This window comes from Falco punctatus (assembly GCF_963210335.1).
Source record: "Falco punctatus genome assembly, chromosome: 12".
Taxonomy (NCBI): domain Eukaryota; kingdom Metazoa; phylum Chordata; class Aves; order Falconiformes; family Falconidae; genus Falco; species Falco punctatus.
The window spans coordinates 21,863,429-21,890,363 of NC_137592.1; the positions used below are offsets into that span (position 1 = coordinate 21,863,429).

The window sequence follows — 26,935 nt, forward strand, 5'->3', positions numbered from 1 at the left end:
CTCCACGTATCCTGGTAATGATGAATCAATCCCTTTAGCATCCCCTAGTCCTGGGACTGCAGATTGTTCAGCCTGTAAGAACTACAGAAATGCCTTTGTTCTGCTAGCCAAAAGCTATAAACATTGTCATTTTCTAAGTATGTTGATGGACACTGGCAAATTTAGAAATGGAGAGACTACCACTAGGCTGTAGTGCGTATCACAGATGTGCACTTCTTGATGCACTTCAAACTGGCATGTAAGTGCGTTCCTGTATTAGCTGTTGGTCCATAGCACGCAGCGTTGCTTGAATAAACAGTGTTAATCAAAACAAGGAAATTTAAACTTCAATTTCAGTCTGAAAATGCTTCCTTAGTGACATTTTTCAGAGATCAGTTATTGATACCCCAGTCCGTAATGTTTTCTTTCCTCCAAGTACTTAACTTTTGTCAAACCAAAATGATAGGTTAGGAACATGACTTCAGAGGAGGCTGCTAAAGAAGTTCCAGACAATTACTTTCCCTTAAAGATTTATCATTACCTTTGTAATACAAAACAAGTAATTGAATCTTGGGCTCAAGCATGATGTGAAACAAGAAAATTCAGTCTGAGAACAGCAAATCTGGAAGAGTTTGGTCAGGTAAATATTTGGATGTTATTTATAGTTCTAAATACATACCTTTGTATTTATACACACACAGAGCTGCTGCTGTTTCCGTGTACCTTTTTTGAATGTTCATTTCTTAATGTATATTCATAATAGGAGAAATTCAAAACTGTTTTGGAACAGAAGCATGTTCCATTCATTGTAACGTAGAATGTGAACACAAGTTACTGGAAAAGGTTTGCTAGTATATTCATAGGTTCTATCAGTACAGAAATTGCAACTTTTTCAGGTCTGGAAGAAAGAAACACTTAAGCATTTCTATCTAATTAGTTACTTCAACAACACTATAGTATGATTTTGTTAGTAGAAATATGTATGGAAGTCACAATTAGTATAAGCACTAGCAGACTCATTTGTGTATCCCAGAACACTATCTGCTGGCAGCACCAGTGCAGGCAGCCCAGCATTCTGCATGCCGTCTGAGTGAGAGACTATTGGCCAAAATTGCAAAAGAATAGTTACTCATTTGAAAATCCATTTTCCAGTCAAATCTAGTGAAAAGTGATAATTCAGATGTATTGAGAATTACATACTCATTAAATTTTTACAGAAGTATTTAAAAGCATGATAAGAAGTATATACATATATAAATAGATGTTTTAAGTTAGATGTATATAACCTGTATTTAAAACTTCACAGCTATTTCTTGCACTAATTTTTTAGTATTTCTAGGATGGAAAAAACCTATGTTGACACATACTCAAACTAATGTTTGGAAATAAGATGTTGGGGATATTTTGGCAGGTCTAGACTATAGAATTGTCTAGATTATTTCACTGGAACTACTTACAAAGTAAATGCTAAACACCAAGACTAAAAGTCTACTCCACAGTATTTGTAGCTTCATCATGTTTCTTTTCCTTTTGCCTCAACTGACAAGGCATCAGAAAAATTGCTTCCTGTCTGCAGGTAGAGCCTTGTTTGTTCAAAGGGTCAAAAAGATTAAGTATGGAAGCAATGAAACAGTTTTACTGAGAGTGTCTGGTTTCAACAAGTGCTGTCTTGTCTCTAGGGAACTTGATGGAGCATCTCATACATCACACTGAAGCAAACCTTCAAAGACACGAAGGGCTGTGTCACGACAAGCCCTGAGTTGCCAGGCGGTAAGTGGCCGGGCTCCTGAATTCCCCTTCCGAAGCTTGTGACTAAGAAATACTCATGGGGAGGGCCGGGCAGAGTTCGCGAAGCAGCTGGCTTGAGGAGATGTGCCAGGCTCTCTCCGTTCTCCTGAGTCAAGGAGACTTGCAATGCCAGCCTGGTCCCAGCCGCTTGACTTCTTCCCTCGGAATGACAAGCCCTGCTGACATGAAGAAAATGCCAGGCAGCCTCTTCTAGGCCAGGAGCCAGGACTGCTTTGTGGCTAACCCGCTAGGTAGGGCTTGCAAATATCCCCTTCCCCAGAGACCTGCAGTGGAGGAGGTGCTTTGTTTGGGAGGCTTTGGGCCAGCCTGTGCTGAGCAGGTTTTGTGGCTGAGGGGGCAGCGGGTAACATCAGGCTCACAGCCGTGCTACAGGGAGGGAAGAAGCAGCCAGAACTGCTGTGAAAACCAGCTGGTTTCAAGCTGCCTTGCCTAGTAGCAAGATGGAGGACTAAAAACATGATGCAAGGGAGAAAACTGTTCGAAGGAGCCCACTGAAGGAGCGTGTTCAGGGACAGTATTTCCCCAGGCCAGCTAAAAGCAGCAGCAGCACCGTTTTGCCTCCAGCCATAGTGGTTGTCAATGCAATCTGGTGGCTGGATTCACGTAGCCTGCACAATGCAAGGCTCAAGCAAACAAAGTCTCCTCAAAAACTCTAGCTCTGGTTTGCATCTCATTGCCACCAGAATAAACAAGGAGCTTCTTTAAAAAACCCCACATATTCTAAAAAAAATTAATTATGCTAGGCATCAGAAGGGGCTGAAAAATAAATGCCTGCTAGGGACATGGTTGTGAAGACATGAGGATAACAGAAACATCAGCACCATGAACTAGGTGCAAACTGGCCCTGAATAGAGAGCTAACTGGCTGAAAGTTTATAAAAAACAGTGCAGGGTGTTGAGGTGTGGAACTATTTTCCACAGGGACTCTGGAGAGCAAATTTATTTTAAACATTTTTGAAAGACAGCCTGGTTGGACAGCCCTCCTCCCCCTGACAGCCTTACAGAATTCTTTAAAGCCAGCGTTGAGGCTGTGAGACGTAGCACATACCAAAGCTTGCCTCCAGAGAAGCATCTGAGACCTTTGCTGCTGCCTCCAGCGAGGCCACCATCTCACCCGGAGGTCCATCCCAAGCAGGACTGACCCACTCAGTTCCCGCTGGAGTCCAGGCATTTCCCAGCACCTGCTTCTCTGAATACCAGGGACAAAAATGGAGTTGTTTGCATTCTCTCTTTCTCCAGCCCGCTTTCATTTAAATAGATTCTGGTGTGGGCTCTAGCAAAACTGTTGTGTGAAAAAACAGGTAAGAAATACATGCATAAGAATTTCTTACACACTTTTTATGCATAATATTTCTGAGGGCTTCGATATTTTTTTTTAATTGTTTGGTTTTTTTTCCCTTTTCAATACTTTCTTCCTACTTAAGCAATAGCTGTATGTAGACAAGGGTCAGATCTCAGTGGCTTTACCTGGAATTGCTTCAGTGTTACAAAATACTTAGAAATACTTTAGCTGAAGGCGTTTTTGTGAATAAATACAATCCTCCCCCCCCCCCACCACCTCAGTTCAAACACATCCTACTTCTTCTCAAGTGGATTTCTCCCAGCACATAAGAGTGGTATCTGAGGGCAGACTTGTTGGATTTGAGAACTCTATGCAGACGAGTACATTTATTTACCTCCTTTATGCATCACCCATTTGCTGCTCAGCTCTGCCCTCTTACCTCCTACTTCCCACCAGACTCTCCCCACCTCTTGTGACTGAGACCTTTTTTCTACGCAGCTTTGCTGTTGTTACAGCCATCGGATCTGCATGAGAGCGCTCATAGCCTGTACTGTACTAAAAAGCCAATTTCATGACACACAAGGAAAGATACAAACAGCAAGACAAAAATAATCTGTGCAATTTGTAGAATTTCAGCATTTCCATTCACATTGTGACCTGATTTATCTGACTTGAGGATCCATCTGTTGTGCTGAGATGTTTTCCAGCAGTAATGACTGTTGTGAGCCTTTCCTAATCTTCTTTCAATTCCCAACATATTTCTTTCCTGTTTCTGCAAGGACAAACATTTATTTATAACTCTTTATTCTTTCAGCAGTGAAGAACTACACCCTAGGCATTGCAGTAATACAAATAAATACTCATAATGACCATCTTGGGGGGTCAAAACCCTCCTGTGTTTTCTGAACACTTTACCCACACTGTGGATAAGGGTGACTAAAATGCTGGGAACTACCCAGCGCAAAACCCTGCAGTGTCCCCCAGCCAGCATCGTTTAGCCACAGGGTCCAACGGTCCCATCACCCTTCTCAGGGTGTGCAACAGCCCCAGCAGTGAGTTTAGCAGCTTGCCTCTGTTTCCAGCCTCAGGACCTGCAGTCACCTCACACGGCACAAAAATAGTAGCCTACCAAGTTACTTGTGTACATACGAGGGGAAGGAAGTCATAAATCAGGCTTTTCTCCCCGTTAATCACACAGTGTGGTACCACCTTTTTATCACATTGCTCCTCAGGAGTGGCCCAATACGCACCACACAGCTACAAGTGCATCAAAACCATAAGCTACAGCGCATCAACAAACCTATCTCTACAAAGTCACTTCCTATCGTAGGTAAAACCAGCCATCTTCATTCTTGCAGTGAAATCTAACCACTTCTAAGGAAAGAAAAGAAGAAAGAACCCATGTAAGCCACTTGTTTCATATCACATAGCAGTGTAAAAGAAAGACTGGGCCAGGAAACTAATCTTTTTACCAATTAAGAGCACTTCCATAGTTTAGGCACATAGGATATACCTATACAAAGAGAATTTGCCTTTTATATCTCATATTCCTGAAGACAGAAAGAGCACCGTTAGTCCAGGACTCAGCAGAAGACCATATAGCAAATACCAGACTGAATTGTCTGCATTAAAAACATTTTTTCCTCCTTATTAACTGGTAAATTTGTGGCTTATATTTAGATTAGCAAGCATAGCTTTTTGCAAAGACATCAATATTGTATTGTTATCCATAGAAATTACAATTTCTAAACATTATTTTGAATCTGAATACATTCATAGTGAGATCAATAATAATTTAAAATTTTTATTCTACCATTTTTTCCTCCAAAATGCCATATGAATTATACATTTGAGTTTAATAGGCAGCCTTTGAGGAGACCATTAATTGAAACGTTCTTGCAGCAATTAGCTTTTATCTGCTATGGATCAGTTTCAATATTTTCTACTTGAGATAGAAAGTGGTAGTAAGTTTGCCCAAGTAAAGGCAAATCCCAGCCAAGATAAAGATTTGTAAGAAAAGCAGATGCCAGGCAAAACCAGTTTTCTTTTTTGTACTGTCTGCGCCCCAAAACACTTCTTGATATCCCCCCATAACCCTCCTCTTAGCTTGCCCTAGCTTGAGACAGCCCTCAGCTGACCAGTTTGTGCTGAAGCTTGCACTGGGCTTGCCAGTGTCTGGGATAAGCTGGAAGCATTAACTCCCCACTTTTAAAAACATTACCTTCATTGTTTGCAGGAAGCATCAAAGTATAGCATGTGTCACTGATTTACTGTCACCAATCCCCTTTAAAGCTTCCAAGCACAGTGAGTTAACTCAATAGGTGGGTCCCCAGCTGGTATTGAACTACAGAAACTACTTAATTAAACAGCAGATTTCCAAATCTGGGTTGTTTTGATCGTGTTGATCTCTATGATGGCTTTAAAGGTACCACCTGAGGTCCTAAAGGTCTAATTAGTACCTGAGTGTCCCTCTCTGAGCATCAGGTGAATCATGGATTGTCTCCCAGAAAACACTAACTGTTTAGGAGTGATTTATTAGGACCCCTTCTGTTACCTTTGTTTAAGGAAAAGTCAATTTGGAGGGATCAAGGACCCCTGAAGCATATGCTGCATGTTCTGTTTCACTATTTTTATGCCTAAATTAACAAGAAATGCCCTAGTGTATATGATGACATGGTTTTGCTGCATTTATCATGGATCTCTGAATGCTAAATTATTAAGGTAGTGGGTATTCAAACTGTCTATCATCTGTGCTCCTGAACACGAACTCTCCCATACCGAGAGCCAGCACCAGGCTTACTTCTGCTGTGGTTTACTATTTTTTGTCCTATTAATTGCACTGCAGAACATACCTCACTGTATATCCTCATAATCCACAGACCTGATAAAAAATTCTCTTTCACTTTAACTAGAGTTTCACTCTGTCATCACAGGCAAGAAAGGAAATAGTTTCAAGTTAGTTTCTCTAGAATTAACTTCAGGCTGTCAGATAAATACCCCTTCCAATCTCATGTTTCCTTGCTGAGCCCTGGAGGAGTCAGTGAAATGTAGTAACACGTGCTGCATGGTTATGGGATATTTTGTGGAGAAGCCAGGAGAGATGTTACTTCAGCGCTATGGTTTATGGCACAAAAATATTTAACAGGCTCTCCCAAGAAACGCTGCTTTTCATCAGCTTCACAGCAAGCAGAGAGAAAAGCCCCTGGTGGATAATTGCCCTCCTCCTTTCCTCTTACGTGTTCGCCCTCCACCTGCAAGGGCGGCAGCAGTGTGAGCAACCAAGCCTGCTTTGAGAAAATCCCAGTTACCAGGTGCTGTGTAGGTCACCGTGATAGCACATGGATGGGCCAAAAACGGTCCGTCACAAGAACCTTCTATTAGCACAGGAAAAAGCAGCAGCTTGATAGCCTTTGTCCTTACTGAAGGGACCTCCAGCATTCCAGGATCTCAAATGGTAACTGAGCAGCACCCATGGTACCACATAGCAGGAGACTACCAAAATGCTGTTTTTCAGTGCATTAAAAAAAAAAAAATTAAAAAATTCACACTTGCCTTCCTCCTGGGCAGGTCCCTTCGCCCTTGGCTCGGGGCAGGCAGCCATGCTGCTGGCAGCCACTAGAGGATGCCCCCAGGGCGCTTGGGCGGCAGCGGGTCAGGTGGGTTTGGGTCTGGGCAGAGCCTCCCAGTCCCTCTCCTGGGGCTGCTCCTTTCTCACCTGTGGCATTAGCACCCACGCCATCACACACCTGCAGGTCACTCTTGCATCGCTGGAGGTTGCCTGAGGTTAATTTTGTGTTGCTGTGGCAGGTGGTGAGTGGAAAAAGGACTTTCCCAATAGCTCTGAACCTCTGCAGGGCAAGGGGGGTGGGGGTGGCAGGAACTGATATTTCCAGGTGAGGAAAACTCCTAAAGCACTGGAAATAGCAAAAGCCCAGGATCTGTGCTCCCTGAACGGCTGTGCAGCAGAAGGAGGAAGGCCGCCGCTGAAGAGGAGGTTTGCATCCCTCCTTTTCTGCCCACTACAGCGTGGAAGCGGGACCAGGCTGCACATCACTCAGCCAGACCCCGGGGACCCCGGGGTGCTTCCCTTACGCTGCTAGTGACAATGGCCGAGGGTTCCTCCCCAGCTGCTCGGTGGGATTCCTCCCTGGTGTAAGCTCCCGGGACACCCAGGCAGCCCCGCCAGCCCTGCTCTCCTCCCTAGCCCAGCGATTAGCCCATAAGCTGCTCATGTCAGCTCGCTTTTTGTAAAAGCACCTCTAAATTTCACCCCAGGCTTTATTTATTGAGTTTCTCTGAACTTTTCCTTTCTTTTTCCCTCCTGCCAAGGCCCGGAGACAGTACGAGCCCTGGAAGTTAATAGAAAATGCCAAGCTTAGGTTTTTTAGGTCACTGTAAACTACACGCTTATCTGCTCCCAGAACACATAAGCCACGGGATGTCACCTCATGTCAACACAGAAGGGTAAGGACTAGAAAGATGGTTTTGGCTGTAAATATGAATAGGTCAGGATCACGCAGGCGACGTATATTTTTCCTGTTTCCCCAAAGGATCCATACTCTTCTGGCAACAAAGGTCTTTTTATATCTCTGGATTTTCATATTTTGCCCAGCAGCCTATCGTAAGAAAGCACAAATCTACTAAATGGTAACATGAGGGATTATTTCTACTCATCTGTTGACAGACATTTCTCCAGATTGGATCAAATGATTAAAGGTATTAGAATGACGTCTTGCAGATCCAGATCAAATCATTTGAAACCTTGAGACTGTTTCTCCTTTGCTTGGAAGGAACTACCAGAAATAGTTGTAGGTGCTAATTGCCCATTATTCTCACTAATGTGAAATTGTTAATTGGGATCCTTAAATATTTTACTTGCTCAAATCCTGACTGGGGGAGCTCAAGATGGAAGGACTGTGCAGTGGCTTGCTTCCCGCCGTGCCGTTCAGGGTCTCCTCCAACGCCTGAATGGTTCTTCCTCCAGTTGCTCACACCGAGAAGAGGGGTCCAGGCTGTGAAATCTTCCAACATCTCACGTTGCAAAGATGGCACTGATGAAAGTCAAATTCAATCAGAAGAAACGGGTAAAACTAGCACAGGGACTATGGCTCATGAACTGGTTTTCAGTGTTTGCTGGAATCGTTGTTTTTAGCATGGGATTGTTCCTCAAAATTGAACTCCGGAAGCGAAGTGAAGTGATGGACAATTCTGAAAGCCACTTTGTGCCCAATTCTTTGATATTGATGGGTATATTATCCTGCGGCTACAATGGTTTTGCTGGCAAAATTTGTTATGATTCTCTGGATCCCGCTAAATTTGCCAGGTGGAAGCCTTTGCTGAAACCCTACCTGGCACTATGTTTCTTCTTTAACATACTTGTTTTCTTCATTGCTCTGGTTTGCTTTCTCATGCGGGGCTCTCTGGACAGCACACTGGCCCAGGGGCTCAAGAATGGCATGAAGTTCTACCGGGACACAGACACCCCTGGAAGATGCTTCATGAAGAAGACCATTGACATGCTCCAAATTGAGTTCAAATGCTGTGGGAACAACGGCTACAAAGATTGGTTTGAAATTCAGTGGATCAGCAACAGATATCTGGACTTCAGCTCCAAAGAAGTGAAAGAGTAAGTGCCGTGGTGGGGTTTGTAGTGCATAGTACCGTTCATACTAAAGAAATGTACATCCCAAGAGGCACTGACCAGAGGGGGTTTTGTATACAAGGGGATTTTGTTCTGCTCTTGCTTAATAAGGACTCCAAACGATCAGCTAGATGGCTTCCTCCCCTGACAAATTCCTCTAATGTTATCCAGAGCCTAAAATACAAAGCATGTACAATTCTCACTTTTACTCAGTGCAGTGTGAACAGATCTAAAGTCGTATTTTTTACTCTTTTACCTCTTTGTAAACCCATTATGTTGAGCCACACATACCTACTCCCAAAACTGACAGGAAAGTATCAGAACTTCACTAATCCTAAAGCACATTTCAATGTGGACTTACGAAGTTCCTAAAACAAGACTTCCCTGGATATATACTGTCAATGCCACTTTCAAAACTCCAATTAGGTATTGGCAATTAATCAGTCTCATGGAAACAAATAGGAACAGTAACACTTTACCAATAACTTGTGTTTTAAATCCTTAAGATTTAGAGTTTGATTTTTATATTCACTCCATGGATTCCTTCAGACACTACTGAGCATCAACACCCGTTGATGTTCCTGGCTTTGCACAGTGTCCCCGGTAGCCAAAGGCATTTTAAGTTCTTCACTGTGTAAAAACATGTGCAATATATATACTTGTGCCTAATTTTTTTTTTAAACCTCATGAGAAAACAGCACTAGTTTCCTCTGTACAAACCAGGACAGATTGTTGACCAGAAATATCTTAATGGCTCTGATGTCAGTGCCTAAAGAGGCAGTAATCTCAAAATCAGGTTAGGTGCAGTAAGCACAAGTAAGAAATAAACACGAGAACAAAAGAACTTCTGAAATTAAAAACTGAATGTTGAGCACAAATACCCACAACTTTAAAAAAAAATAAGTATGAGGGGAAGAGATCGTTATTCAGAGTTCTTTGGGAACGTCATTCATTAGCGTTCATGCTCTGTGGTTGCACAAAGGGTCTTGCAAACTGGAAGCAATCTGCCTTCTAAATATACTGCCTATGTTAAAAACGTCTGAAGTAATTTTGTAAAAAGCTTTGTGTATCTCTTGGGATCCCTGCCTGACTGTGTAAGAGTTACTTCATGTGTGTGTCTCTCTGCATATTGTTTTGACTTGCTGGGTGGTCTGATTGTTTTTGCAATTCTGAACTAGGACTTTATAGTGAAAACTGTTGCAGGCTTAACCTATTGCACTGTGGGGTTATAACAAATACATCACTATTTAATAAGGGAGTATTTGCATTGCGAAGGTATGCCCATGGGTATAAATAAGTACTTGAAAACACCTTGCCAGCATTATATGGAGATTTGAGAGCTGTAACTTAATCCACCAGCAGTGGAAGGGCAAAGCACAGAGGGAAAACAAGGTTATATTGCCCTTAATAACTGATGTCTTGTTTGGGACTGAGACTCAGGGCAATTTCTTTGTACTACTCAGGCAGGAAATAGGCCATTAAAAATCCACAAATGGATGTTAATGAGTCAGTTCAAGGTTTGAACTACGCTGTGGTGCACAATGTCTGCTCACCTTCCTGGTGCGATGTTCTGGCCCCTTCGAAGTCAATAACAAAGTTCTTAATTCCAGGGAAGGTGGGAGTCTATCCCCAGCAATGTGATTCTTATATTATTTGTAGAACGAAGGCCTGATACAATCTCTCTGAAGCTGGTGGAGCATTTACACATCACTGGGAATTAGACCCAACTCAGAGCACACTTTGCACCTGGAAATAAAACCTCAACTGCATTTGGCATTTAGGTATATTTAGGTCATGACTGCAAAGTGGAATTTTGCTTCACCAGGCTGTCACAATCACCTCTCTCTCTATGACACAACTGTAAGATATCCGTATAGAAAGCTACAAGTGACTCTCAGATGTTTTTTTCACCTTTCTGGGTCACTGGGGCTCTCCATTCTGTCATTTTCTAAGCAAAATGGCATTTCTTAGAGTTGCAGTCCTCTTATCATAGTCTTTTACAGTCTCAGTGGAACTATTTGCCTTCTAAGTATCTCTCATCTAAATATCTCATAAGGCACCAGACTAAATGGCTGTTTATGGAGAGCAACCACAGTCTTAAATGAACAACAGCTGGGGAGCTCCTGCAACGACTTCAGAGATTTTTCAGCATCCTGTTGCTGAAGCACATTTCACGTTTTAAATGCTAGCTATCTTCCCAAGCCAGGAGTAAATGCACAACCCCTTCCTGGAGCTATTATCATCCAACAGAACCTATTAGGTTTGCCAGATCCATGGTCTGGCTGAATATGGTGGGTCCTAAGGCTGTTGCGGGTCCTTTTCCAAGCTCAGGTCACCTCCAGCATCTCCCTTCCACCCTAACTGTGCTGTGATCACTTTTTTCTGACTGCCCCTCCGGAAATTTCTCCCTGCCATTTACTTTCCTCAAAAAAATAAGTTTTTTTTTAAGAAGTGATCTGGAGGGTGCATTTCCATCATGAAGAGTTAATTATAGATTTGGTGTAGCCTTGACATAGAAAAGGATTTCAGAGAGGAAAAACACCTGGGACAAACACTGCTATATGAACAGAGGATGCAGAGAAACGGCATGGCCAGGAGGCACGGTGGAAAATCTGTGTTGCCTTTGCTTTCCTTTCTCGAGCAAGTTTGCTCCGGTATATCTTTATGTATGTGTGCATACGTGTGCGTATTCATGCTTCCTTCTGCCCTTGCCCATAGTCGGATAAAAAGCAACGTGGACGGACGGTACCTGGTGGATGGCGTCCCTTTCAGCTGCTGCAACCCCAGCTCCCCGAGACCCTGCATCCAGTACCAGGTCACCAACAACTCGGCTCACTACAGCTACGACTACCAAACAGAGGAGCTCAACCTCTGGCGCCGGGGCTGCCGGGAAGCCCTCCTGCACTACTACAGCAGCATGATGAGCTCCATGGGCGCCGTCGTCATCCTCGTCTGGCTTTTTGAGGTAACTCTCTCCCCCCAGCCCCGCCTTGCTGAAGCGCCAGCTCTGGACAGGCAGAGTGTTTTTCAGCATGGACTTTTAAGTTAAAGATCAGATCTATTTAAAATAAATCATCTGCCATGGTTCTTTGCAGAGAAAACATCTAACAGTGAACATCTGCATAAAGCCTAAAAGGTCCCAGGCTGGAGACACAGCTGGGAAGCATGGGGGGGGCTGTTAAATTATGGACTGCCCCTTCAGAGCAAGGGGCCAGAGCCTGGAGCATCCCACAGGAGGGAGGGGAAACAGGACTCGTTTTCTGCCAAATGCAGGGTGGAGCGTGCAAGGGCTCAGTTGTCCAGGTGCATTAATTTCACATGTGTCACCATTAGTGGGGAATGAAAAGTACACAAAGCAGCGCATCAGAAAGAGATGGCAGTAATTCGTGGGACAGAAAGTGCAATTAAGCAGTTTATGTGCTGATGAAAATAAGACCTAGAGCTGTGTGCAGTGTCCAGCTTCAGGGCAGCATTTGGTTTAAGGTCCTTCATCAGCTCCACCAATATTTTTGGTCACAAGAAGCAGTTTAGGTGAAGCAGGTGGATTAATTTTATTTTGTTCTGCTTCCTGAAACCATAGTCCATATGCAAACAGGTGCCAACACTGCCCAGTGCAGATGTTTGTGGGCACCATAACCCAAAGTGCAGCTTTGCTGCTAAAATACTGTTCATCCAATGTGAGGAAAACGCATCCTTCTCCCCCTGGGAGATGGCCAGTTTTCTGGCCAGGGTGTTTAATCAATGCTAATACGCAGGGAGCGTGAGCTGGCAGCGGCACGAGGGCTGGCGCGTGAGGTGCTGGATGTGGAGGTAGGGCAGGACCAGGTGGGGAGCGGGGAGGGTGCAGCTCACTGCGTGACATGGAGGGAGCAGACCCTTTCGAACCCTTGAAAAGGCAGCTGCAAATGGCATTGCCTGTTTTAAATGGTTCAGCTGGGTGTTTAAAAATTTATATGAACGCAAATCAAAAAAAAAAAAAAAAAAGATGCATCGTATTTTGATAGACGCACTGGCCTACACCCTTCCAGGAATGAAGATGCTTTTTAGGAAATAAACACCTACCCAAATAATCTGTGAACTGGAAAACATATCATAAAGTTACTTCATGTTGTGTTATTTTTAAAATAACTGCTCCACACGGCAGAGAAATGTACTACCTCCTTGGAGTGCTGTTCTGCTGGTAAGAAAAGAAAGAGAAGCTCGTGCCTCAGCTCAGATTCAAATGAAGAGTTCTTGAAGAGAGGGGAATTTCTGCTGTATATGAAAATCAGAAGGAAATTCAAAAACTCAGGGGGAAAAAGGCACAGAAATACTAATGCCAGCTGTGAGAAACCATGTCTAGGAACCTGTAACATTCTGACTTGTAGGAGATTAAAGACATTAACATTAACAGTAGCGATAAAAATACAGTATTTTATGTCTAACTCTTCAAAGTACACCCGGGTATTTTTTTTTTTTGACCTGTGACATAATGAGAAATACAATATTCTCTGTTTTTCTTCATCTTTTTCCAAATATAAGGTGAGATTTTTTCTCAAGCAATCAGAGGACTCTCAGGGCAAAGCTTTAAAGAAATATCACAATCCGAGGTTATATTAATTGGCCCTCCTGAATATTTATGACTTGCCTGATATTCTACCATAAAGGGTCTAGATGTGGGTCTCCCTCCGCTTTTAAGGCGAACTTTGAAGGGAGGAAGCAAAGCAGGAGGCAGACATTCATTTAGTCCCCCTTGAAATACAACCACTTTCTTTGAATTCCAGTCGGGTAGGAAACAATTTTACACTGTGTAGGAGTGCGGCAGAGGTTCCGACTCCTGGCCGAGGTAAGGTGCCGGTCTGACCGGGGTGCAACCCAGCAGGCGGTTAACGTGCTGGCCCTGCGCTTCTCATTTTCCCTTTGGCTTGCTGAGAAGTTACAGAAAAGTGCCAAAGCAGAGGAGCATCCTGGTTTGCTTTGCAGCTGGAGCTGCTTTGAACTCAAGCCAAGCGGTACGGACACAGCATCTCCCCAGCAAAGCCCTGCTGGGGGCCGGCAGAGGACTCATCCAGCCGGGTTGGTGGTCCTGAGGTGCGGGAAGGGGGACAGAGCATGGAGGGAGACACTAATCACAGCTGTTACTTCGAGCTGTGGAAAACCGTAACATGCCAAACAGGTGTAGGGACCTCAGGGAAGACCATTTATGTTTAATGTTTCTATATTAGGTGCAAGGGAGAATGAACCTATTTTGAAGTATCAGAACTTCTACTGGAAAAAAATGTCATGTGTCGTATTTTTTGGTAATTACATTATTAACCACATGCTGCTTTTACTAGCAAAAGCTGTAGGCTTCCCATGAGTGACAACTGGTCATGAGGGGGACAAAAAAAGATCACACCCTGCTCTAGCTAAGCCGCCTCAGGCTAAACCCTGACAAACAGATGGGCTTCATCACAGAAGGTCAAGCGGAGGAAGCCTGGCTGTCTTCTCGACCTGCCTCAGCCAGCAAAGAGGAAACGAGGGGTTCAAGGATGCCCTGGAGAGAGAATTTCAAAACGAAGGGAGGGCAGTAGCCATTTCCTCAGATCCTCCAGGTCCTTCACCTGTATAAACACATGGCTCTCGAGAGGTCACAGCTACTGCAACAGCAGAGACCCTGAGATTCACCTCACGTGTGGTGCCACAGGGAGCCCAGCACTGAGCTCCAGGAGGTGGGAACCCAGGAGAGCGATGAGACACGAGCGGGAGGTGCATTGCACCTCACGCACTGGAGAGTGAACTCTCCGCTGCATTGAATACCAGGGGTGAACTCCCTGTAATCTCCAAAACCAACCCCCAGGCAGCAGGGACCCCCCAGAAGGACAGCTGGCTCTGCTGGCACAGACCGAGGGGCTGAGCATGCTGTGGTGCAGGGGGATGCACCAGCCCAGCCTGTCCATGCCTAGCCCTGGAGGAACACCGTGGCCTTGTTCTTCCTGCCGCTGTAAAGCTGCTGTAAAAGGACAGGAGCGTCATGATGGTTTGTCCCTTGGCCAGGGGAAAGCATCGCTCAGAGACACCGGGCTGGCTTTGGGACCCTGATGCCCAGACCTGCTCTGCTGGGTTGTGATTAAGCACAGGTCTGCAACTCAGAGTCACAGACTGGATGAGGTTGGGAGGGACCCGTGGAGGTTATCCCATCCAACCCCCTGCTCAAGCAGGGCCACCTGGAGCTGGGTGCCCAGGACCATGTCCAGGTGGCTTTTGAATATCTCCAAGGAAGGAGACTCCAACATTTCTCTAAGCAGCCTGGGCCAGCGCTCAGTCACCCTCACAGTGAAAAAGTGTTTCCTGACATTCAGAAGATCCTGCATTTCAGTGTGTGCCCATGGCCTCTTGTCCTGCCACTGGGCACCACTTAGAAGAGCCTGGCTCCATCTTCTTCACACGCTCCCTTCAGATACTTGTACACATCAATGAGATCTCCTCCAAAGCCGTCTCTTCTCAAGGCTGAATGTTCCCAGCTCTCTCAACCTCTTCACGCAGCAGAGGTGCTCCAGTCCCTTCACCATCTCAGTGGCCCTTTGTTGGACTCCCTCCAGCATGCCCACATCACTCCTGTCCTGGGGAGCCCAGCAGTGGACACAGCACTCCAGCTGCAGCCTCACCAGCGCCGAGCAGAGGGGAAGGATCACCTCCCTCGGCTCGCTGGCAATACGTTGCCTAATGCAGCCCAGGATACCCTTCACCGGCTTTGCCACCAGGGCACGTTGCTGGCTCATGTTCAGCTTGGTGTCCACCAGGCCCCCAGGGCACTTCACTGCCAAGGTGCTTTCAGCCAGCCCCCCCAGCACATGCTGGTGCCTGGTGCTGTAACTTCCCTGGTGCGGGACTTCGGCAAAGCCAACGGTCTGAGGCTCTGTGCTACCATGTAGGAGACAGACTAAATGACCAGACAGTTGTCTCCAGCTTCCTGGACTCTCATCCAGCAGAGAAGGCAGGCTTGGGCCAGCGGAGGTGATGAGAGCCAAATGTTTTGCACTGCTTTTAGAAAATGTCAACCCAGGGACCCAAAATCTTTCTAAGCAAGATTTTTAAGAAAATGAAGTCTTACACTGAGAGAAAATGTCATGGTACCTCATCTGAGGGCAGTTCAGCTGCTCCCTTCTGCAGAAACACCTTCCTTTTTTGAAGCATGACCATATTCAGTGGCTTAGAGCCACCTAGGAAGCCTCAGCTAATTCTGCTGTCAAATAGTGGAACTTGGCCACCAAAACCAGCTCCTGCTGACACGTGGTGAGGTGGCACAAGTAGAGAGCAATGCAGAGGCATCTTTTACATCCAGTCCCATTAATCTTTACTTGCAGCAGCCTTAATATGAATGATGAGTCCCATGACTGATGGCAGCAAAACTGGGACTCAGATTGAAGGGAAGATGTCAAAGGCTTTAAATCCCAAGACTAGTGTGATGCGATTTGTCACTTCTTGTAGCTTTTGTTGAATAGTGTTTCAACTGATTTAAGTCATCATCATACTGGGTAGATCCACAACAAAAGGAGACCATTTCTAGATTCAGGACCATTAGAAACTTCTTTGAGGGCCAAGGTGTGGCAAGTCATGCATTCCTATGTTAAACAGGATGAAAATTTGCCTTTGGATATGGATGTATTTGATGAAGCTTGTTTGTTTGACCAGTGTTTTTCCCTTTCTAATCTTGAGTGAAGGCAGAGAAACATGAACATCTGAAAATTTTGAGAGCAACCAGTGGTAGCTTTAGTATTCCAAGAGTTTGTAGACACTGACCATACACAAGCAGGATGACCAGGGTAGATAGGCTAACGAACGGTCCACAGAAGCACATGCTTGAGCAGCCCCATGAGCCCAAAAATCCAGATGTGAATTTTGCTTTTGGGCATGCTGTGTGGCTGAATCCCAACTTCAAATCTGCCCAGCTACCTGCTGCTGTAATCCTGCATGACAGTTTGCAAGCTTCCTCCATCTTTAATTCAAAAGCCTCCAGAGAGAGCAGCACCTTGCAGGTCCAGGGCAGCTCCCCGGGGGCCTCAGCTGTGCCAACAGGTAAGCAACACAAAGGGATGCTGGCCTCTTCAGCCATTAGTGTTTGGGAGGACCAGAGCTAATAATTTCCTTGGGAATTTGGGTAGGATAACAGAGGCATCATATTTCCCTTACAGAACAAATCCTATGAGGACTTTAACAACAACGAGTGGTCTCAACCCTAGCTTTACCTAGCACACGAAAGACTAAACTAGTCTTGCTGCTGCCCCATCCCAACCACCTGCTCCACCACCTCATCAAGCTGGCTCTTCTGGGTCCTGCCTTTTCTTTCCTTCTCCACTTCACGGATCAATCACTTCTCTTCATAAGCACCACAACAGTGCAAGTCAGACTGTTCCGCATGGTGCTAGAAGGCAGAGCACTGGCGAAAAACGTTCTTTCTCTCTGGAGGCAGGTTTGGGGTGTCGCTAGTGTCAGGGGTGTTACACTAGCATAACAGAGTTGAAGAAGTCTCAGTCAGGGCTGCTGGGACTGGTGAATATTTTATCAGAAATAGAAATTTGTTTTGTTCTAGATAGAGCCAGTGAGAGATTCAGATCACCTGCTGCCTTGCTTTCCTTATTTGCACATACCTATATAAAAACAAAACCAGAATTCAAAGTAGACAAGCTGATGGCTCAAACCCTAATGCTGCTGTGTTCTGCACAGTTGCTGATTCATTAATATCTCTTGGATCAGATTAATATACTGGCCACACATATTGAAGTCAACATGAATTAGAAATATTTAGAGTTAAACCGAAGTGGATATTGTTGCGCACACAAACAGCTTTACAGACACGTAGTGCACAGGAGCAGAGGTTTCGTCAGCATCTCCCAGGAGGTGCCACCCCGTGAGGGGGTACGTGGGAAGCCCCCTGGTGCACATGGTCACATGAAGCTGCTGTCCCACAGCAGCCAGCACATATTTCCTTCATAACGTGGTGCCTCCACTCCTACTTGTCAACCATCACGCTTCCCGTGGTGTTCACTGATTTCAGACCTCCACCCTCTCCTTTCCTAGTTGCAAAGGGACATTTTCCTCCTGCCAGCTCCCCTTCAGCCCTCTGGGCCCCAGCTCAAGTGGGAAGGCTGCCCAGCATCCCCTCTCATGTGGAGGGTTCCTGCAGCCCTTAAGCTGTACCTCTGTGGTGCCTTTAGCATTTTGTCCACACAGCCAGCCCAGGCTGCTCATAGCGGAGGATGGTGAAGATGTGGGCAAGGGTGTAAAGGTTTGCCTGACACGCTCTATCTTTTCCATTGCACGGCGCAGATATCCGTGATGGTTGGCTTGCGTCTCCTACAGACCTCTCTGGAAAGCATTGCAAATCCTGAAGACCCTGAATGTGAAAGCGAAGGGTGGATCCTGGAGAACAGCCTGAAGGACACTTTGAAGTCTGCGCTAGAGAGTTTGAAAAAGATTGGAAAGTTCAATCAGGTGGAAGCAGATGCTGAAGGGGCTGAAGGAGGGGAAGGTGGGAAGACACCAGCCATCACAACAGTCAGTTGAGCTTCTAATTGATGTAAGATTGACTTTTTATCAGAGAGGAATCAAAAAAACTGAGAATTGTGAATAACTACATTTTAAAAGCTATGTATCAACCATCACAATACACATTTCTACGCATATTTTTTTTTTTGTATATGGGCATATACAACATAGTGCACCTTGGGATAATACCTTTACCACAATGTGAGTACACCATATCCATATCTTCTTGGGGAAATGACCTCACTAGGACTTGCAATATTCACATGTTCCCTTAACAGGGACAGTTTTAACACAAAAAATAAATTGCTGGCATCACAAGGTGATCCATTCCATCTTATTTTGAAATTAAAAGTGGAATTTGAAAAGTTAGCATCTTTTGCTCACGTTGTTTTATCAGCATACTTTATGTACTTCAAATTTTAAAGACAGATTGGTTTTCTGGGGAATAACGTGTTAGAAGTCAAAGAAAGCAGGATTTCCAGAATTGTTTATAACTTAGTATACTGGTATTTTGACAAACCTCTCATATACTGTGATTTTTGTTAATGTGCTAAGCAATGGTATTTTCTGCTGTATTCTTAAGGTGTACATAGAACAAAATGCAAACTTATGCTGAGAATTTACGTACTAAGCAAAAATTGTAATTTAATGAAACAGCACAAGTATCATGAAAACAACATTAAGGTAAATTTATGGGGTTTGTTTCTCAGGGTTTTTTTCAGTATGTGTATCTTGAATGAGTGTGCTGTAGACTTATGCTTCACCTTGTATTTAAACAAGCAGAAGCTTAGAAGATTCCTCTTTTAGTGAGTGGAATCAATGCTATGGGCATGTGCCAGTTCCAGTTATTCTTGACATTTTTAAAAGTATGTAATCTCATAATTTGCCCCAGAATATTCAAGCCCAACTATTTGCAAGACAAGGAAAAAAAACCCAAACAAAACTAAACAAAAAAGTCTTCCTAGAAATAACACTTCAACTGTTATTCAGGGTCCTAGTAAATGGGTACCATTCATCTATAAATACATCAAACCTCAGACTTTGAGGCCAGGGAAAAGCAAATTTACATCAGTACCCAGTGTGCAAAATTTTACAAGTTTCATTTTTCTTTATCAGTGATAGAATGAAGGGTGCCCTATCTTTTACGTTGAAGGCACACTTTGCATATGCTGCCATCTGTCCAAACATACTATCGTAGCTGGAGGACCCTATTCTCATATCCAAAGTTGGAATAAGACATGGAAGTAGTTTGCTCTGGTGTGCGGCCTCTAGTAAGGGCACAGAGTGTCATCTTGAGTTTAGATGCCAGGTAATTTCAGCTAAAGGGAAAGAAACCCAAGAGAGCAAGCCCCAACCTCCTGCACAAACGATTGCAGACATCTCAGTCCCTCAGCTACAAGCCCGGCACCACACTTATTTCTACCCCGGCTGTGTAAAACCTCTGCTTCTCTGCGGCGTGCCCGGGAGAGCTTTCTCAGTGGGTCCTTGCCACCTGGCTGGTAGTGGCTCTTCAAACGCAGCCATGTTTGCAGCTGCCTACTCATTGCACAGCCTGTTAGTTTTCATTCTTAACTTGTGCACTTGCCCCAGCAGCACTCAGCTCCTCTGGCTTTTGTTCAAACTCCTTCTAGGCTGGACAGGCCAGTTCACAGCAGATCAGGGAGGGACACGTCCGTACATCAAGCCATAGTCTACACCTCCGTGGCCAGGCTGTCTTGGGCCATCTGCACACAAGGTTTGATTTTGACAGGTATTCATGGCATCCTTCCACTTTTTCAAAGCTGGTCAAAGCTTTTAACTTCAGTTACCATTATGGATTTAGTTACAACACTGAACTAAAAAGTCAGCTCTGTTCTTTTGTGTGTAAGATGGACTAGAACAAGGGCACTAACGTAAAAGCCAACTTGCTACTCACCACAGCCTATCATTTACTGCTTTGCTGAGGGCCACTCTGCATGGCAGAACTGTACAAACCAGACCAACTCCGTCCTTCTCAGGAGGACATCACTACAACCAGCTGTTCCTCTCAGCTGGTCCATTACAGAAGAACAGGATTGTGGATGGCGCACGATGTGGCCACATATATCAGAGAAGAGCTTTTTGGAGGAGTCACATATGGGTAGGAGCTGCACTACAAGGATTAATTACAGTTTTTCCTTGTGAGGCTTCCATGTGCTGTGAGCTATACCGGTTACTTGAATAGACATCAGACTTTTCAGAGACCTAGATTTATTGCTGCCCTAGAAATCTGGTTTAGGCCAATGATTTAGACAGGATTTTCCAATTATTTGTGGTCTCCCTTTTTATTTTTTCTTTTTTTTTTTTTTCTTTTTTTTTTTTTCCCAGTCTATTGCTAAAGCAACATAATGAATCATCAAATTATTCTTTCAATGCCACACTGGAGAAACCAGTTCCCAGAGCAAGAGCCTCATGGTATTTAGCAGGTAGAGAGACCATCTGAGATAGGTTTATGAAGAATAGTATTGGAATCAGGGGGTTGTACAAATAAGAACAAATAGTGTATGTGCTAATGCTGTCTAAAATAAAGCCTCCTGGTTAATGAAGATCTTTATGACATCTTATGATTACCACAAGATTGTAATATGACTGCTTTGTAAAATATTACATGTAATATATCATTCATCCAATCTTACATACACTTTCTTGTGACGTTGCAAACGCTGTTCTAGATAAAGATATCTCTGCTGCCTGCAAATGTAAATTTAGGTATTAAAAATTGTATTGCAAGTAAAGAATCTCTTTAAAGAAAATGTTTAAATATATACAATTTAATACAGATTTCTTTAATTTGCGTTACTGCTGACTTTTTGCTTCTGAATTCATTTTTTGGACCCATTCTATGCGATCCTATAGGTGGGAAGCCTCTCCCCACCCCTTATATAATGCTCTGAAAGAAAGCAAACTTTCCTCTTCTCATGTGCCCAGCTAAGCTCAGGATGTGCACACAGACCCCTTCATCATTTGCCTCTTACTACAAACAAACTTTGCTGGGCCATTTTAGTGGTATCCTCTTGTAGTACATAGGAATTAAAGCATCTTCACAGGCCTTGACTTCTAGACATGCTCAACAAGTGAAACCACCAGCATCCTCAGGGCCCTTGAAAATCAGCTAAACTGGGTTTATAACCTCTTTTTCCCCCCATTTAAATCTGACTTGCAACAGACATCCAAAAGAAAGCATCGTTGTTACTTTAAATTGAAGACTAAAGCTCATGTAGTCAAATCTGCCTGCAGCAATACAACAACTTCCAGAGTCGTGCCCTCATTTTCAAACTAATAAACTTCAGAAGGATGTGAGCTTAATTCATACAAACCAGGCCACTTCTTTTTAGGTACCTCCATACGGATTACCGGCTTAAATCCCGGTACCCAGATCTGAGAGCCAGCCCAAGGCCTCGAAGTTTCAACTTTTAAGAAATATCATTTCTGTTTTAAAAGAAATGACAAAAAGTGCATTAGTTTACTGGTGACATTTATTTGAAGGGGCACAGAGCATTCACTAAAGTGTTTTAAAGGAGGAAATATAAACAGCTCTCTTAAAGCTATTAATTCCCAAGTAGCCTTAATACAATTGATAAGATTAGCCTCCGTGTGTTACATGAGCTCGGACATTCTGTAATACCAGACAAATGCATGTGTGCAGCTTAGCAAAGAGCATGGGAATGCTATATCGGGCTCGCAGGCATTGCGCGCTTGCCAGCTAACGGTCAGGGAGGATTTTCAACACTGATGTAAAGAAAAAGGGATCCCGGCAAAACAGTTACTTGTTTCCACCGGACTTGTTTGTTTTGTAAAAAGCAGCCAAACACTGCTTTTACCATAATCAGTGTAAAATGGGGACAGATCCAAACGCTTATTTAAAAAAAAAAAAATAAAGAGCATTATTAGAGATTAGTTAATTAAGAGATAAGGCCAGAAAAATAGAATGGAACCATGTGATAACAGCCCCCTGTGGGGAGATGAAGGCTTAGGCAAATTTATTTCTGGTAACAGCAATGCACCTATCTCAAATTCAAAGTAATGCATACATGAAACTTTTTTTATTATTATTATAATATCAGCCCTACAGCGTTCAGTGACTGACTGAAACACTGTAGCAGTAAAACACTTCTCTCAAAGCATCTGCGCTTGCTGACCTGAATTTTGATCCAAAGCACAATTGTGAGGTAGGAGAGCTGGAGGAAACCCTGGCCTGGAGCTCAGATCTGTGGGCTCTCCATGTGTGCACACCACTGCAGCACCCCTGCCCAGGGAGCGTCCCCCCCATGCTCTGCAGTCACCCCCTCAGTGCAGTGCCAGAGGATGGGCTGAGCAGGGCTCCCACCCCCCATCCACCAGCCCCTTCCGAAGCAATACACGCAGAACAAGTCTTGCCTGATTAACCTCTTTCTACTAGAAAGAACAGTCCATGAACATGAATCAGCTCTTCAGTTCTTTACGAGGCTCATTTCCATAGTGTTGTTCTCCAAACCAGTTTTCCCAGAGCAAAGGGCGGTGGGGGAATCAGAGGTACCACTCAACCTCAGCAGAACAAGGACGAAAGGACAGGTCTGCAGCCAGGCCACCCAGCTCGCACACCCTACATCACACACACAGGCAGAACAGGGTCAAGCATCGCTGATCAGAAATGGGGAGACTCAGGCACGGGCACGACTGCAGCCGGACGGGCGATGAGAGGAGGAGACCAAAGCAGCAAGTCTGAGGCACACTATTCCCTGGACTGACAGTCTTGTTAAGAGTGTGAAAATGAAGGTTAATTCTTGGAAAAAACCTACCCTGTAGAGGACACCTTGAAATATACAATACAGAACTTAGCAGCATCAAAGAGCTGCCATCCCTCCCAGCTGTGCATCCCTCCCAGCTGTGCATCCCTCCCAGCTGGAGACACGGGGAGCCCGCTCTCCAGCCAGGCAGCGGCACCAGCGTTCCCAAACTGGCAGGAGGTTGCTCGCTGCCTCCCGTTCCCAGACACGAGGTCCCCAAATGCAAAGCTTTCCTCGCAGGAATTGCTTTTACCTCCCCAGCTGCCCAAGTAGCCTGCTCAGAATGCAGCACAGCTCTGCCTCAGGGAAATGCTTTTCCAGATGGGTGCAAATTTTTCCATTTGCGCACACGTTTCCTCTGATACAAGTAACAGACTAAGGTTAAACAACACAGGTGGAAAATGCAAACAAGGACAAGGTGAATTCACAAGTTCATATGAATGAATCTTTCATTAATTACATAAATTAATCAACAGCAGAAGTAAGATTGATTCTGTAATGCTGCCGTAGGCATATTTTAAGTAAATTATGTCAGTGTTTCTTATTTGCACCCTTGAATTTTAAATGTAATTAGGACCTAAAATGTAAATTTATTCTATACTTGTCTGCTTGGGTTTTTTTAATTATTATTATTTTAGAGTACTTCAGATTATTCTTGAGATTAGGTCATGTTAAAAATGGATTAAATTGATTTCAGGAAGCATTCTGTTCAGGAAGAGACTCATATTGGTATGTCTAGATTTCAAATCACGATGACTGCAGCATGTCCCTGACTCCAGTGGGATAAATGACTTTCTGTCCCCTCCCTCTTTGCAAGCTGGAGCTCCACCAGGAGTGCTGCTCATGCAGGTATGCATTCCCAGCGCCACATACCCTCCTCAGGTATTTCACACAACTAGGTCTCTGCCACTGGGGAAGACTTAAGAAGTGGATCTTGAAGCTCTGAGAGCAGGAAACAACCCCATCCTCCTTTCACTACAGTCACTGCCCCTGCGGCCCCGGGAAGCCACGCGCGCCTTGCTCGCCATGCCTGCAGCCGGGCTTCCCACCCTTGGCATCTGTCACGCTCCGGAGCAATGAAGCAACTGTGTTGATTCTTGGGTTTGCCATCTTAGACAGACGTGACACCTTTCAACACTTGTTTAACTTTTATTCCACATCTGCCCAAACATTTGAAATGCTACCCACACTGAAAAGTTTTATTTCAATATCTCACATATGCCGGTATTAACAGTAGTCACACCCTAGCCTCCAAGCTGAACACCGCATGCTTCTGCATGCTTGAAGTTCCACACACATTGCTGTCACACATTTAAGTCTCCTTTAAAAAAAAACCAAAACCAAAAAACACTCAAAATTCCTTATTTTCAAGCTCCATCCTGTTCAAGCTGACAGTAGAGACAGAGGGGAGCTTGAAGCCTACACTGTGAAGTAATACACAGAAAAAGAAAATATAACACAAAGTACTTGGTTTCAGGGTTCACGCAATGTTCTGACATTGCAGCTACTAGAGCGCCTCATGAATTACCAAAGCTTGACATGGAAAGATTTCTAACACACAGACGAGACGCCTGACTATTTCAACAGCATTAAAAGGATGCCTAAAAATTACTGCAGATTTTTTTTCTTCTTCTAGTGTATTTGGTGCCAAACCGCACATTTATTCCAACAGACTCTGATAGAGTCATTGCAAGAAAATGCAGGCTCCTTGGAGCTGTCTTTATGGGAAGCAAACATTACCTATTGCAGGCATCTCTGGTTAGAGGACACCAGTGAATTACGTCAGTGAACATATTGCTGATCTCTTTGCCTTATTTTTATATAACCTTTTCTCCGATTTATTAACACGCTTTAACATCCTCCTTCTTTAGAGTACTGTAAATACAGAAATGTTTCACACATTATTCCTCAAATATGTGACTGATTTCAAATCAACATCTTGGTTTTGTAAGTCACGGAAACATCCCTCAGTGGTCTGCACAGATGCCATCACTAACCTGAACTGAGTGGTCCCACCCTGCCTGGGGTTCACTAGCCCCTCTGGCTTTCCTTGCAGGGTCCTACACAAAGGACAAGCTGGAAAACTTACCACCTACGAGCTCACACCGTCTGGAAGAGACTGTGAAAATACGTATTTACAAACTGATGAAAAAGTAACATTTAATCATTGCTGTCATGGAGATGATCAGTACTTGCCATTTCTTAGCTCCTACACCTGGTGCACTGCAGAACTCCTCATACTCTCCCTCTTCTTTCCTCCTCCATCTGACAAATCTCTCCATCAAGACACAAAGATGTAAGATTTGGGCATCTAACGCTTGCAAGCTGGGGGAGGGGGAAAAGTGGCAGAGGAACAGGAAAAAGTATGAATACGCAACAGCCTCAAGGTAAGAACATGCAAAGCCGTTTTTATACTTGGTACAAAGATGTGTAGAAGAAATGTTAGAACTGCTACGAATGGATATAAATAGAAATGTGCGTGTATGAAACAGCAGAAGAGACAATTGAGCAAGCCTTTGAAGAGCAGCATGTGTAGATGAACAGAGATGTCACTGATGGAATAAAGTGAGAGGATGCTGAGACTCGTGCTGTTTGCACCCAGCCCAGGAAGCCTGAGCTCCAAATGGCCACAGTACTGTGGACTTCTCAGAAGCAGACCTGCACTTTGGTAACAAGAGGGAGGGTATGAGGGCATAGCATGTTGTGCATGGTGTTCCTCTTCACATTGTTGCACACTAGCCAAGGCACCCCAAAACAAGGCAAGACAACGGGCAGCCTCAAGATTTAGATAGGCCAAGTAGGATACCGAGGCAAACCAGCACCACAGTTACTGCTGAACCCCAATAGGTGCAAGAGACCTTTCCAAAAGCCAGCCTGCCATCAGCACCCAAGTGGTACACAGGGAGGACTCGGCAGCCGTTGCTCCTGTCCTTCATAGCAGTAGCTCTGACCAGACCATCCGGACACACGCAACTTGGCTCCTGTGGGTGTAAGCGTGTGGGTAGATACAGTGAACTTGAAAAGTTAAACAAGATAAAATCATGCCGTTCCGTAGGGTCTCAAGCTGAAGCAAGAGGATGTTTTAGCACAGAGCTTCCACCTGTCACCGTAAACACACAGCCGCTTCTCGGGGTTGGCTGGTGCCCAGGTGTACTGAGCAGCATGGAGACACTCCCTACGTGATCGGAAGGTCCATATTCACAGGGCCCTGCTTTGCAAAGCTCTGAACTATTTCACTGCAGCTCATGTTGCTGTATTATCAGCCTGTAAGATGTTTAACAAAATATGTATTGATTAACGTAAGGTAAAAATAATATCATTGACAGAACTAGCTCAGTACTGCTGCATCCAAGTCACACCTGAGTCAGCCACCACACACAGCCGACTCTCCCAGAACAGAACCAGGAATCACTGTTTCTCCTGACCATTGTTAGCCTCAGAATGACATAGTCAATGATAAACCCCTTCTCCCTTACTGTAAAAAGCTGCCCAACAGCCTGAAGAGCACAGCTCGGCGGGGCTTTCAGTCAGGCCACTTGGAGGGCTTGCCATGAACGAACTCCCAGAGCCTGCCCCGGGGGCACGCGCTGACTGCCCGTGAGCTTCAGCCAAGCCTGGGAAACCCAGCTGCCCCCCTGACATGCTGTTTGTCACTGTCCCTTACCCAGCGGCTCAAACTTCCCCGTCAGCAAACCCCCAGACTGCACGGGCCCTGCTGGCTGGCAGCAGGAGGCTCCAGCTCCTCCTGGGCTCTGCCTCCACACTCCGGAGCTGCCACGGCATGGGCTCAGGCTGCAGCCCCAGCAGCCGAGCAGGCAGCCCGACTTACGTTATCCCAGGCCGATAGCAATGCCCCTCCGTCAGTCACTGCTGGTTCCCCAAACCAACAAATGGCACTCCAACAGGGTGAAGCTGCCTTCTGTTAACTAGAAGT

The 26,935-nt window shown here is 44.8% G+C and overlaps 1 protein-coding gene across 1 annotated transcript; it reads left to right on the forward strand.

The window, feature by feature from the left end:
- The first annotated feature begins 5 nt into the window (after positions 1–5).
- Positions 6–21,042, forward strand: PRPH2 (peripherin 2). Its single transcript, XM_080408657.1, has 4 exons — positions 6–619; positions 1,659–8,695; positions 11,429–11,675; positions 17,999–21,042. The coding sequence occupies exons 2-4, from the start codon at positions 8,115–8,117 to the stop codon at positions 18,233–18,235; spliced, it is 1,065 nt and encodes a 354-aa protein (XP_080264783.1). The 5' UTR covers positions 6–619; positions 1,659–8,114; the 3' UTR covers positions 18,236–21,042.
- The last annotated feature ends 5,893 nt before the right edge of the window (positions 21,043–26,935 follow it).